Raw genomic sequence first — 12,608 nt, forward strand, 5'->3', positions numbered from 1 at the left:
AGGTCAGGAGTTCATGACCAGCCTGGCCATCATGGTGAGACCCCATCTTACAAAAAAAAAGTTAAAAAAAAAAGAAAAAAAAAAGCTGGCTGGGCACAGTGGCTCACGCCTGTGATCCTATCACTTTGGGAGGCCTAGGTGGGTGGATCATTTGAGGTCAAGGGTTTGAGACCAGCCTGAACAACATGGTGAAACCACATCTCCTAAAAATATCAAAAAAATTAGTTGGGCGTGGTGGCACACGTCTGTATTCTCAAGTACTCAGGGGGCTGAGGCAGGAGAATCATTTGAATCCAAGAGATGGAGGTTGCAGTGAGCCAAGATTGCACCACTGCACTCCACTCTGGGTGACAGAGTCAGACTCCACCTCAAAATAAACAAACAAAAATGCTAAGTTTCACACAGTAGAAAAAATAGGATTATTTCAGTAATGAGCTCCTTCTAGGAATATCTTAGCCCATATCACTACTGAACAGAAAAAAAAATTCACAGGAACCACTTTTCCAAGAGCCCCTTTTATGTCCTTGTTCCTCAGGCTGTAGATAAAAGGTTCAGCATCGGAGTCACCAGTGTGAACGTTACAGCAGCTGCTATATCTTTCTGAGCTGAGTAGAAGGATGAAGGGTTGAAATACAGAGACGATGGTGCCATAAAAGAGAACCACAGCCAGGTGGGAGCCACAGGTGGAGAAGGCTTTCCTTTGTCCCTTTGTGGATGGGACCTTCAGGACGATACACATGTTGTGCATATAGGAAGCCAGGATGCAAAGAAATGGGGTGATTATGACCAGGGCAGCCTCAGTAAGAATCATCTGAGCAGGAGAGTTTCAGGAGAGGAGTCACATCGCAGAAGATGTGAGGAATGGTGTCTGCACAGAAAGAGAGTTCAGCCATCAGCAGGGTGTGCAGCAGATAATTCTAGTTGGCAATGACCCACGATCCAGCAGCTAGCAGGGCACAGAGCTGATGGGTCATCTTTGCTGTGTAATGTAAGGGGTGGCACACAGTAACAAAGCGATCATAGGCCATCACAGCCAGGAGGAAATTATCCAGGTCAGCAAGCTCAATGAGGAAATATATCTGTGTGAGACAGCCAGAGGAGGAGATGGTCTGAGTCCCAAGTATGATTGGTCAGCATCTTGGGGACAGTGGTGGAGGAGAAGCAGATGTCCACAAAGGACAGGTTGCTGAGGAAGAAGTACATGAGAGTGTGCAGGCAGGAGTCTGTGCTGACAGCCAGGATGATGAGCAGGTTTCCCAGGACCATGGCCAGGTACATGCTCAGGAAGAGCATGAAGAGACGCTGCTGCTGGGACTGCCTGGAGAGTCCCAGGAGGAGGAACTCGGAGACACTTGACTGGTTTGTCCCGCTCACCGGTCTGATCCCAGATGCAGACAAGACAGACAGATCAGAAATATAGAAGCTGAGGCTATAGATGCAACAAGTCAAGCTCCAACCATGGCCATTTTAACAAACCTGTATTAGAGTTGCTCAGTCAACATCCACCCCAGTCCCTACACCCCTGACTTCCGATGTCCAGCCCTAGATGATATGGGTCCTTCTATACTCTTTCGGTGTTTTAAAATATATTAAAACAACATGCAGACTCATACACAGCCCTCCTCTGCTATTATATAGGTTTCTATTAACATTTCCAGGTTTTCTCCCACCCCTTAGTCACTCATAGAAAGGCAAAATCACTGATTATTACTGTGTCTATGTCAAATTCCAGCTGATGGTTCAGGACTCAGTATTAACTATTTCTTCCTGGATGTGGCATGTTTAGAAAAGGGAGCTTCTCAAAGAACTCCACTCAGTAGTATATATATGTTCATGGCCTTAACCTCTGTGCAGGATGAATGTTTGAGAGAACATTTCTCTCATTTACAGTAGCTTCCATGGCCATTGGGACTAGACTCTCTGGGAGTCTCATTAGAGTCAAGCAGAGATTAATTTTCCCATCTATTTCTTGGTCCCTGTGGACCCAACAATAATGCAAAGGTATATTTTCTCACTCCTGGGTCAGAACTTGGAGATAAAGCAATCTTGGAGACAAGTCCCAAAGAAAATTCACCAAGAACTCAAATTGCATCACCTTGCTGATCTGGGCATATGTTTATAGGTTTGAAAAGTTGGTTATCAAATGATTTTTCTTCTTAAATTCCTAGCTCAGAAGCTGAGATTATAGCAGTGTTATCTGAACCTCTCCCTTTTTTCCGCATATATGGTCATTTATTGCATTGACTTAATGAAGTTTTTGCAAATAGGGATGCAGAGGCTGGGGTGGGGTCAGGGGTAAAGGTGACATTGCAGAGTTGTGCTTTTTTTTTTTTGAGACAGAGTTTCGCTCTTGTTACCCACGCTGGAGTGCAATGGCGCGATCTCGGCTCACCGCAACCTCCGCCTCCTGGGTTCAGGCAATTCTCCTGCCTCAGCCTCCTGAGTAGCTGGGATTACAGGCACGTGCCACCATGCCCAGCTAATTTTTTGTATTTTTAGTAGAGACGGGGTTTCACCATGTTGACCAGGATGGTCTCGATCTCTCGACCTCGTGATCCACCCGCCTCGGCCTCCCAAAGTGCTGGGATTACAAGCTTGAGCCACCGCGCCTGGCCTTTTTTTTTTTTTTTTTTTGAAATGAAGTCTCACTCTGTGACCCAGGCTGATCTCAGCACACTGCAACGTCTGCCTCCTGGATTCAAGCAATTCTCCCACCTCAGCCTCCAAAGTATCGAGGACTTCAGGTAGGCACCACGACACCTAGCTAATTTTTGTATTTTTAGTAGAGTCAGGATTTCACTATGTTGGTCAGGCTGTACTTGAACTCCTGACCTCAGGTAATTTGCCTGCCTCAGCCACTCCCAGTGCTGGGATTACAGGCATGAGCCACCTCACCAGGCTTGTGTTTAATCTCTTAAAACGTTTAGTGTACAGGATACCCTTTTTGTAATGGGAGAATATTTCAGGAGATGCACAGCATGTCATGACTAAGAAACTCCATGTTCCTAAAGTACACTTCCTTTGGGGATGTCTTCCAGCTCATATTGGGTCAGCTTTTTCTGAAAATGGCCCTCTAATCCACAGACACTCAGGGATATGGACTCCAGCAGCCCAGTTTACACTCTGATCACCTCCTCCCCAGTGAGAATTCATGATTGGACTAGGGCAACTGAAACTGGGACTGAGGCCCCAGATCATTTTCACTAGGACTTGGCCTGTAACATGTAAACCCAGAAGGTTGCAACTCACTTTTGGCTGATGCGTAGATTGATAAGAAGCAAAAGTCTATGGATAAGAGCAAAAAAATGTAAACACAGAAGAGCTGGAGAAAGTACTGATGGCTGTCCAGTTCATAGTTCAAGTCATTTTCTAATGACGGGCTGCATTCTGGCCTCACACACAGTTCTGAGTTGCATATAACAAAAACCAACTCTTGCTGAGTAAAGCAGGAAAGGATTTCATGAAAATGATAATGGATACCTTTCAAAAACACTGGACAGCTGGAGACCCAGGCTCAGAAGACCACCAGCAGCCACAGTGGCCCAAATAATACCAATGCTGCTGCTGCCTCCAAGCATAAATGTTGCCATTCATAGCTTTGACACAGTTATCACTGGACATGGGGTGACACCAGTCACACTGCTGCCACTGCTGCCCCAGGAATCCATCTTGCTGCAATGGCTGCCACTGCCAGAAAAAGTTCCTCTTGGTCTTCTCTTCCTTGGGCCAAAGGCTGAGTTGGGGTATCTGATGGACAGTCACATGCCCACATCTTTGCTGCAAGAGATTCTGGGAAATCAGTTATTCTGGGGTTCCCGTTTTATAGGAAGTAAGATATTTTCTAAATAGTTATGAAGCACCAGAGTACCTAAGATTTGGAAGGAGGTGCAATAAATCAGAAGCCAAAAACCATGATAAATGCTCACTAAAATCCATCCCTTCAATAGCACATTAATGCATACCCCTCTTACCAATTTACCCCAAAGAAACAATTTGGCCTAACATAGGGCAGCTATCGTTCCCACAATAGGGAAACAATGCAAAGTCCCATCAGTTACTGCATCAAGGTCCATAAAAGGATCCCCCCTACTCCAACTGGGATCTCATCTTGACAGTCTGAAACTTCAGAATCCAACCTGAAAGCTAATTGATAAAATAACTACACATCCTGTGTATGTAAAATATGGAGAAAAGAGGCCAGGCTCGGTGGGTCATCCCTGTAAGGCCAGCACTTTGTGAGGCCAAGTCGGGCAAATCATGAGGTCAGGACTTTGAGACAAACCTGGCCAACATGGTGAAACCTTTTCTCTACTACAGATAGAAAAATTAGCTGGGTGTGGTGGCGCATGCCTGCAATCCCAGCTACTGGGGAGGTTGAGGCAGAATCAATTGAACCCAGGAGGCAGAGGTTTCAGTGAGCTGAGATCATGCCATTGCACTCCAGCCTGGGTGACAGGGCAAGACTCCATCTCAAAGAATATATAGATATGGCCAGGCACGGTGGCTCAAGCCTGTAATCCCAGCACTTTGGGAGGCCGAGGCTGGCAGATCACGAGGTCAAGAGATCGAGACCATCCTGGTCAACATGGTGAAACCCCGTCTCTACTAAAAATACAAAAATTTAGCTGGGCATGGTGGCGCGTGCCTGTAATCCCAGCTACTTAGGAGGCTGAGGCAGGAGAATTGCCTGAACCCAGGAGGCGGAGGTTGCAGTGAGCCGAGATCGCACCATTGCACTCCAGCCTGGGTAACAAGAGCGAAACTCCGTCTCAAAAAAAAAAAAAAAAAAAAAAAAAAAGAATATATAGATATGAGAGAGACAGAGAGAGAGAGAGAGAGGAGAGAGAGGGAGGGAGGGAGAGAGGAGAGAAAGAGGAAGATAAAAAGGAAAATATAAACAAATACTATAATCTTTATTTCTGCAGGTAGCCACAAACTGTTAGTTGATAATAATAATTACCCTTGTCCACAGTCTAATTCCTGTTCCTTGTCTTTAGCCAATGTCTCAGCTATTCCAGGTTGTTTTTTAATCTGATGTAGTAACCCAAAACTTCCATGTCAGAGATTTGGCTTCCTTATAATCCTGCCTGTAATGTATAAGATGGTTCTAGTTTCTTATTAGGTATTAAGAGAAGACATGTCCACTTGTACCCCTAGTTTCCTTGCCCTATAAATTCTTGGTTGAGAAAAAGTTTAGGATATATTGTCCACTGGTATGGATCTTATACCATTTCCTTAAAATAGCACCAAGGCCGGGTGTGGTGGCTCATCCCTGTAATCCCACCACTTTGGGAGGCTGAGGCAGGTGGATTACAAGGTCAAGAGATCAAGACCATCCTGGCAAACATGGTGAAATACAAACATTAGCCGCGAGTGGTGGCACGTGCCTGTAGCCCCAGTTACTCAGTAGGCTGAGGCGGGAGAATTGCTTGAACTTGGGAGGCGGAGGTTGCAGTTAGCCGAGGTCCCACTGCATTCCAGCCTGGAGACAGAGCAAGACTTTGACTCAAAAACAAATAAACAAACAAACCAACACCCCAAACTTACAGAGTAGCTTAAAATTGTGCCAAAAGTTGAGTGTTTAAAAGACCATCTCATTATTCCATAAGGTCAGCTGCTTCTGGTGATGGTGTACAAGTAAATACTCATGGATCCCATGGACACCAGGCTGACCCCTTGTGTTAATTACCTATTGTATAACAAATTATTCTAAAATTTAGCAACTTAAAACAGTGAACATTTCTCTCATGCAGATCCTGTGAGTCCAGAATTTGGCAGTGGTTTAGCTGAAAAGTTCTGGAAGAGAGTTTCTCATGAAATTGCAGTTAAGTTTTCCACAGCAGCAACTCAGTTGTCTGAAGGCTTGACTGAGGCTGAAGGATAGGATTCCAAGACGGCTCTTTCACATTAATGTCGGCAGGAAGCCTCGATTTCTCACATGGACCTTTCAGACATGTTCTCACACATAATAGCTTGTTTTCCCCAGAGCAAGTACTTCAGGAAAGCAAGATGGAAGCTACAGTATCTTTTACAACCCAGCTCCAGAAGCTACACTATCTTTTACGACCCAGCTCCTGAAGCTACGGTATCTTTTATGACCCAGCTCCATTGTTTCTTACATCCACTATCGCTGAGTCCACCAGACCATTTCAATGTGGGAAGGGATTATACAAGGCTAGCATCATTGAGAGTCATCCTGGAAAGTGACTGCCATATCTTTTTTATTATAAGTTGAATTCCTTGGTTAGACAATGTCTATGGGATGACAAGTTGATGAATAAACCTGTGCATCCCTAATACACATTCTTCTGTCTTTGCTTTCAACCTCAGGTTGATTGAGCACCTCTTTTTGTACATGGTTTCCCTTTCCTGGGTGCTTCTGCACATCCCTAGGCACCCAAGTTCACTGTAGGTTTTCTTCCTATAGCATCCCACATCATAACTTTGATTATATCATCCTGATTAGGTGGGCAGTGATGCCTGGGATGTGATCAAGATCCGGGAGTCTGACTCACAAGTCTCAAGTCTTATTATCTCCATTAGGTCTGCAGTGTAGGCCACTGTCTGCAGAGCCAAATCCAGAGCCCGAGTCATCTACATCAATTTTTGTGCTGCTGGCCCCCCAGTCAACCTCACCTTTTGAAAAGATACCCAGATTGGAAGTCAGACCTTGACCTCCTTCAGTGCCACTCGTGAAAGTAGAAGACAAGAATCCTGAACATTTGGTGATCCACCGTATCCAGAGAGGGCAGAGAGGTGGGGCAGAAACCTAAAGAACCTGGGGCAGGTGGAGTGAGAGTGCTCACGAAATCCGCCAGCCGCCCAGGTTTGGCGGGCACCAACACCAATGTGCCTCTTCAATCCTTTTCGGAGTATAAGAACTAGAGCCGGCTGGGCGCGGTGGCTTACGCCTGTAATCCCAACACTTTGGGAGGCCGAGGCGGGTGGATCACGAGGTCAAGAGATCGAGACCATCCTGGTCAACATTGTGAAACCCCGTCTCTACTAAAAATACAAAAAAATAGCTGGGCATGGTGGCGCGTGCCTGTAATCCCAGCTACTCCCGAGGCTGAGGCAGGAGAATTGCCTGAACCCAGGGGGCGGAGGTTGCGGTGAGCCGAGATCGCGCCATTGCACTCCAGCCTGGGAAACAAGAGCAAAACTTCGTCTCAAAAAAAAAAAAAAAAAAAAAAAAAAAACACCTAGAGCCAAGGCAGACCAAGAGGCTGTCTCCCAGCTATGGTAATTCCGGAGAAACATGGGTGCCGTACATCTCCACGGAGATCGCGCCGAGGTCATGCCCCGCCCCTTTGTAAGTAATTGGACAGAAGGGCGCTATCAGAAAAAATAGTCCTCTATTATTGGATAAGTAAAGAGAAACCTACAGGGGGCGGGGCAAGGAGAGTTGGACAGCACAGCCTCGGATTGGTCCCGTTGGAGGGCGTGCGTCGCTTTCCCAGGAAGGGATCCCTGAGTTCGTCTCTGCCGCCGTGCGCCTGCGCATGGTATACTGGACACTTGATGGGGAGGTGATTTGCGTGCAGGAGACCCCGGATCCCGCGCGGACAAAATTGAAGGACGTGCAAAATTTAATGGAGCCAAAAAAATTTAGTAATGAAGATAAATAATATCTAAATGAGATATTTTTTAAAAGCAAAATTAATGCAAAGACTGGTAAGATAGAAGCTGTATTTTAGCTCTTCATTTGTCCAAAAGAAATTGTCAAATACTCTGGCAATTCTTTCAGTTGAAACCAAGGTAAGCGAATAATTACATTTTGGAAATATTATTGATGTTTGTTACCAGGGCCACCACTGCATTCCAGCCTGGCGACAGAGCAAGACTGTCGTAAAAATTTAAAAAAAGGGCTGGGCGCGGTGACTCAAGCCTGTAATCCCAGCACTTTGGGAGGCCGAGGCGGGTGGATCACGAGGTCAAGAGATCGAGACCATCCTGGTCAACATGGTGAAACCCCGTCTCTACTAAAAATACAAAAAATTAGCTGGGCATGGTGGTGTGTGCCTGTAATCCCAGCTATTCAGGAGACTGAGGCAGGAGAATTGCCTGAATCCAGGAGGCGGAGGTTGCGGTGAGCCGAGATTGCGCCATTGCACTCCAGCCTGGGTAACAAGAGTGAAACTCTGCCTCAAAAAAACAAACAAAAGGCCGGGCGCGGTGGCTCAAGCCTGTAATCCCAGCACTTTGGGAGGCCGAGGCGGGTGGATCACGAGGTCAAGAGATCGAGACCAGCCTGGTCAACATGGTGAAACCCCGTCTCTACTAAAAATACAAAAAATTAGCTGGCCATGGTGGCGTGTGCCTGTAATCCCAGCTACTCAGGAGGCTGAGGCAGGAGAATTGCCTGAACCCAGGAGGCGGAGGTTGCGGTGAGCCGAGATCGTGCCTTTGCACTCCAGCCTGGGTTAACAAGAGCGAAACTCCGTCTCAAAAACAAAAACAAACAAACAAACAAAAAATGATAAATAAATAAATAAATAAAAGTTAATGGTCCTCACCAGCATCCCCTCATTGCTTTGGGTTGTCCTTCTCTTTTCGTTCATCTATTTATATGGATCTCCTAAGTCTTGCTAAACGTTATTAACCTTCATCTGAAAACTTTCACTGGGCACAGACTTGAGAATACTCAGTGTCTCTCTCTTCACTGCAGTCTACGAAAAGAAAGTATGCGCCCAACGTGGGGCTCGAACCCACGACCCTGAGATTAAGAGTCTCATGCTCTACCGACTGAGCTAGCCGGGCTTTCTGGCAATGCTTTCTGATAATGGAATGTGTGCTCACCACTTGACATTAGCATGAGGATGAAGCGGGAGTGCCACCAACTGTTAACTGGGTCCTGACCTTCCCAGGAGAAGCAAAAGTCAGCCAGGAGAAACCTAACCCATGTGTCCTGGTGGCAGGTGGCACAGAGACGCTGAGGTCCTGGAAGCCCTAGGCAGGGCCTCAGTGACCAAACCTACCCTGTGGAGCTGCTCACCCACTACATCCCACCCTATGTTCTTGGTCCCAAGGGGCACCCAGACATACCCAAGACCACATTGCCCAATAAAGTCATTCATGCATTCAAATATTTATTGAGTGCCTACTATGTAACAGGTACTGAGGATACAGCAGTTAACAAAACGGACTTTTATGGAGAAAGTGAATTTTAAAAAAGTTTTTAAAAATGGACTTTTAAAACAAGAAGAAAGGGGGCGGATTCCAGATAAGAAGCAGTTGCTGGTCTTTACTTCCATTTCGTTTTTCACCGGGATGGATGCCGCATTTGAAGCCAGCGTGTCATTTAATCCCCACTCCAGACACGGTAGCTGTTTTTTGTTTGTTTGTTGTTGTTTTTCCCGCTCTTTCTTTCTCTTTCTTCTTTCTTTCTTTTTCTTTTTCTTTTCTTGCTTTCTCTCTTTCTTTCTTTTTCTTTCTTTCTGTAAACATAATTAGCACATTGTCTTTTTAGGGAGGATTCTCTCCTGTTTCCGTAGCCACCTCTCTTTAAAGGAAGGAAGGGAAGGAGGGAGGGAGAGGGTGGGAATCGCAGCGTCTGAGATTAGGTCTAGGATGCGGCGCTCTGAGCAAGAAGCGCCGGACTGGGCCGGGATGCGCTTCCCAGAGCCCGGTTGTCATTTCTCTCCTGGGGACACCGGGACTTTCCCCCACCAGAGCGCTTACTGAGTCACACGTGGATCTGGACAGCACTCGCTCCACCCCAAATCCTGTACCGATGCCAAGACTCCACTCAGGAGGTCTTTCATTCCCAGGAGGAACTATCAGAAGACACAGAAGTAGGGCGGTAGCTCACGCCTGTAATCCTAGCACTTTGAGAGGCCAAGGCAGGAAGATCACTGGAGCCCAGGAGTTCCAGAGCAACCTGAGCAACATAGGAAGACCCAAATCACTCACGATCATAAACCAGATTATGTCCATGTGATCATCTGCCCACCTCACTTCCAATTCTGCAAGTGCCCCTGCTGAAATTCCAAAAGAGACCTCTGTTTTCTACTTTCCCTGTTTACCTTTGACCTGCAAATTTTTCCATTTTGCTAGAATCTCTTTTTCTCTCCTCCTCTGCTCTGGCCAACTGCCAAGAGTTTTTGACACTGATCATACACAAACATCTGGGGCCGAGGAGCCGCTGTTTGTTTTGTGAAAAGTGTATCACACACGTCTTCCGTGGAGGATGTCCAAGTCAACCAGGATAGATTGAATGCACTTTTCTGAGGTTGAACGACATTAATGAAACAAAATGTATGCAATTCATCCCCTATTCATGGTGGTCGCCCTTCCCCTTTTTGAACAAAACTGCTCTAATAAAACATCCTTGGGCATACGTTGTACTTTTATTTCTTTGAAATGGAGTCACAGGGGTTGAACTTTTGGGTCAAAGAGGTATGTATAGGGCTGGATGAGGTGGCTCAGGCTGTAATCCCAGCACTTTGGGAGGCCGAGGCCGGTGGATCACGGGGTCAGGATATAAAGACCACCCTGGCCAATATGAGGAAACCCCATCTCTACTAAAAATACAAAAATTAGCTGGGCGTGGTGGTACATGCCAGTAATCCCAGCTACTCAGGAGGCTGAGGCAGGAGAATGGCTTTAACCTGGAAGGCGGAGGTGGTGGTGAGCCAAGATCACACCACTGCACTCCAGCCTGGAGGCAGAGTGAGACTCCCTCTAAACAAAACAACGAAAGAGGTGTGTATACCAGGGTTGCTTTCTAAAACAAAAAGTCAAACAAAACAAAACAAACAGGAAATCAGCTTCCCTTTCCCAGTTGTATATATATGAAAACTGTACATTGCCTTTTCTTGTCCCTTCGCTTTGGCATGGAGAGAGTAAAGTCTCCACTATTCTCACTCCAGAGAGGGAAAGAGATAGTGTGTTTTTTGAGTTTGATGGCCTGTTTTTCTTCCCAACTCTTGCCTGCCTTCCTATATTTGTAAGTTGACTTGTTCTATCTGGGGATCTTTTAAAAGGTCACTGAACAAATACGGGTGAATGTCACCTTACCCCAGGTGGGACTCGAACCCACAATCCCTGGCTTAGGAGGCCAGTGCCTTATCCATTAGGCCACTGGGGCAGCCGTTGGGTTTCCTACTGAGAATACTGAAAGAGAATAACTCACCGTAGATGGCAAGAAAATGACCTTAGCATTGATTTGGGCATTTATTCAAGAAAGTATGCCAGCTTGAGCAACACAGTGAGATCCCCTCTCTGCAAAACAAGGTCAGGAGTTCAAGAACAGCCTGGGCAACGTAACAAGACCCCGTGGCTACAGAAAAATGGAAAAAAGTAGGCCGGGTGTGGTGACCGATCCATCCTCCAGTGATATCCTGGGTGACGGATTTGAGATCCTGTCTCAAAAAAAATAAGGCTTACTTGAGTTCTTGCAACACAGCAGCCTCCATTCGGGTCGCCGGGGACGCCACAGTCCCCGTGGAGCTCTGCAGGCTGCGCCTTCGCACCCGCCGCACTGCCCTCTCACAAGTGGTTTCTGCTCCTCCAGCCCGCATGAGCTACGTAGAGCCCGACTCATCTGATCCTCCAGAAAGGAGTTCCAGGCGCCCGAGAACTAGATATTCCTTCGGAGTCAGAGAGCAATGGAGGATCTTGGGCTGGGTGAGTCGGTGGAGCACTGAGCCTTCATGTGAGGCCCTTGACAGCCTTGCTGTGTGTTTGATAAACGTCAGGTCCTCCTGGGGCCCAGCGCTTGAACAAAAGATCCCGCAGGGGCTGGACGCGGTGGCTCACGCCTGTAATCCCAGCACTTTAGGAGGCCAAGGCAGGTGGATCACTTGAGGTTAGGAGATCGAGGCCAGCCTGGCCAATAAGGCGAAACCGGGTCTCTACTAAAAATACAAAAATTAGCCGGATATGGTGGCTCCCCCAACTACTCGGGAGGCTGAGGCAGGAAAATCACTTGAATCCGGGAGGTGAAGGCTGTAGTAAGCCAAAATCGCTCCATTGCACTCCGGGATACAAATCGCTTGAACCCGGAAGGCAGAGGCTGCAGTGAAATCACTCCATTGCAGACAGCTCGGGACAGACACCCCACCGGACCCCCAGAAGCTCAAGTGCAAGCTCAAGTCAGAGTCCTTTAAGTAGTCCCCTCCCCATCCCCCGCGCCGGCACCCCGGGGCCGAGCTCAAGACTCAGAGTTGGGAAAACGTCCATGACGCGGAGGAGGCCCGGGAGATTCCATCCTGGACCTCGATTACCCTGGGATCAAAGTGAGGGGAAGCAAAGAGCCAGACAAAACCCTCCCCTTGAGGCTGCTCAAAGCCGACGCCCCCGGGATCGTGAACAAGACCCGTCTGCAGACGAGCTCCTGGTTTGGGGGATGTGCTTCGCCCTCTGGATACGCGAGCTCTCTACTTAAAGTAGTTTGCACTTTAGCGGAGGGAGGGAGGAAAAGGAGGCTCGGACTTCTGTGGGCGGAGCTCCGCTCCCGACTGGTTCTGGGTCACTTCTCCTCTTTCTTCTGTCCAGGCCTAGGGGATCTGGGAGGTGGTACAGCAATGAAATAGGAGACAAGCGAACTGGAGCAGATGACAGCCGCAAACGGCACCAGACCAGCGGAGCGCGCTGAGACTGGACGA

The 12,608-nt window shown here is 47.4% G+C and overlaps 2 protein-coding genes and 2 non-coding genes across 4 annotated transcripts in view; 1 reads left to right on the forward strand and 3 right to left on the reverse strand.

Annotated features, from left to right (window-relative positions):
- ZNF200 (zinc finger protein 200) overlaps positions 1-11,308 on the forward strand; it is a 31,416-nt gene extending 20,108 nt beyond the window's left edge. Inside the window, exon 6 of the transcript XR_012512704.1 lies at positions 6,544-11,308. The gene's annotated coding sequence lies outside the window, so the exon portion shown is untranslated. The remainder of the gene's footprint in view (positions 1-6,543) is intronic.
- OR1F1 (olfactory receptor family 1 subfamily F member 1) lies at positions 425-1,466 on the reverse strand. The gene is given in 7 exon segments (XM_074383174.1): positions 425-552; positions 555-634; positions 636-809; positions 811-1,122; positions 1,124-1,353; positions 1,355-1,378; positions 1,458-1,466. Coding segments are annotated over 7 exon segments (957 nt in total).
- TRNAK-CUU (transfer RNA lysine (anticodon CUU)) lies at positions 8,688-8,760 on the reverse strand. The gene has a single exon. It is a non-coding gene; the product is annotated as a tRNA-Lys (tRNA).
- On the reverse strand, positions 11,017-11,089 carry TRNAR-CCU (transfer RNA arginine (anticodon CCU)). The gene has a single exon. It is a non-coding gene; the product is annotated as a tRNA-Arg (tRNA).
- Positions 11,309-12,608: the final 1,300 nt, after the last annotated feature.

This window comes from Saimiri boliviensis, chromosome 12 (genome assembly GCF_048565385.1).
Source record: "Saimiri boliviensis isolate mSaiBol1 chromosome 12, mSaiBol1.pri, whole genome shotgun sequence".
Classification (NCBI taxonomy): domain Eukaryota; kingdom Metazoa; phylum Chordata; class Mammalia; order Primates; family Cebidae; genus Saimiri; species Saimiri boliviensis.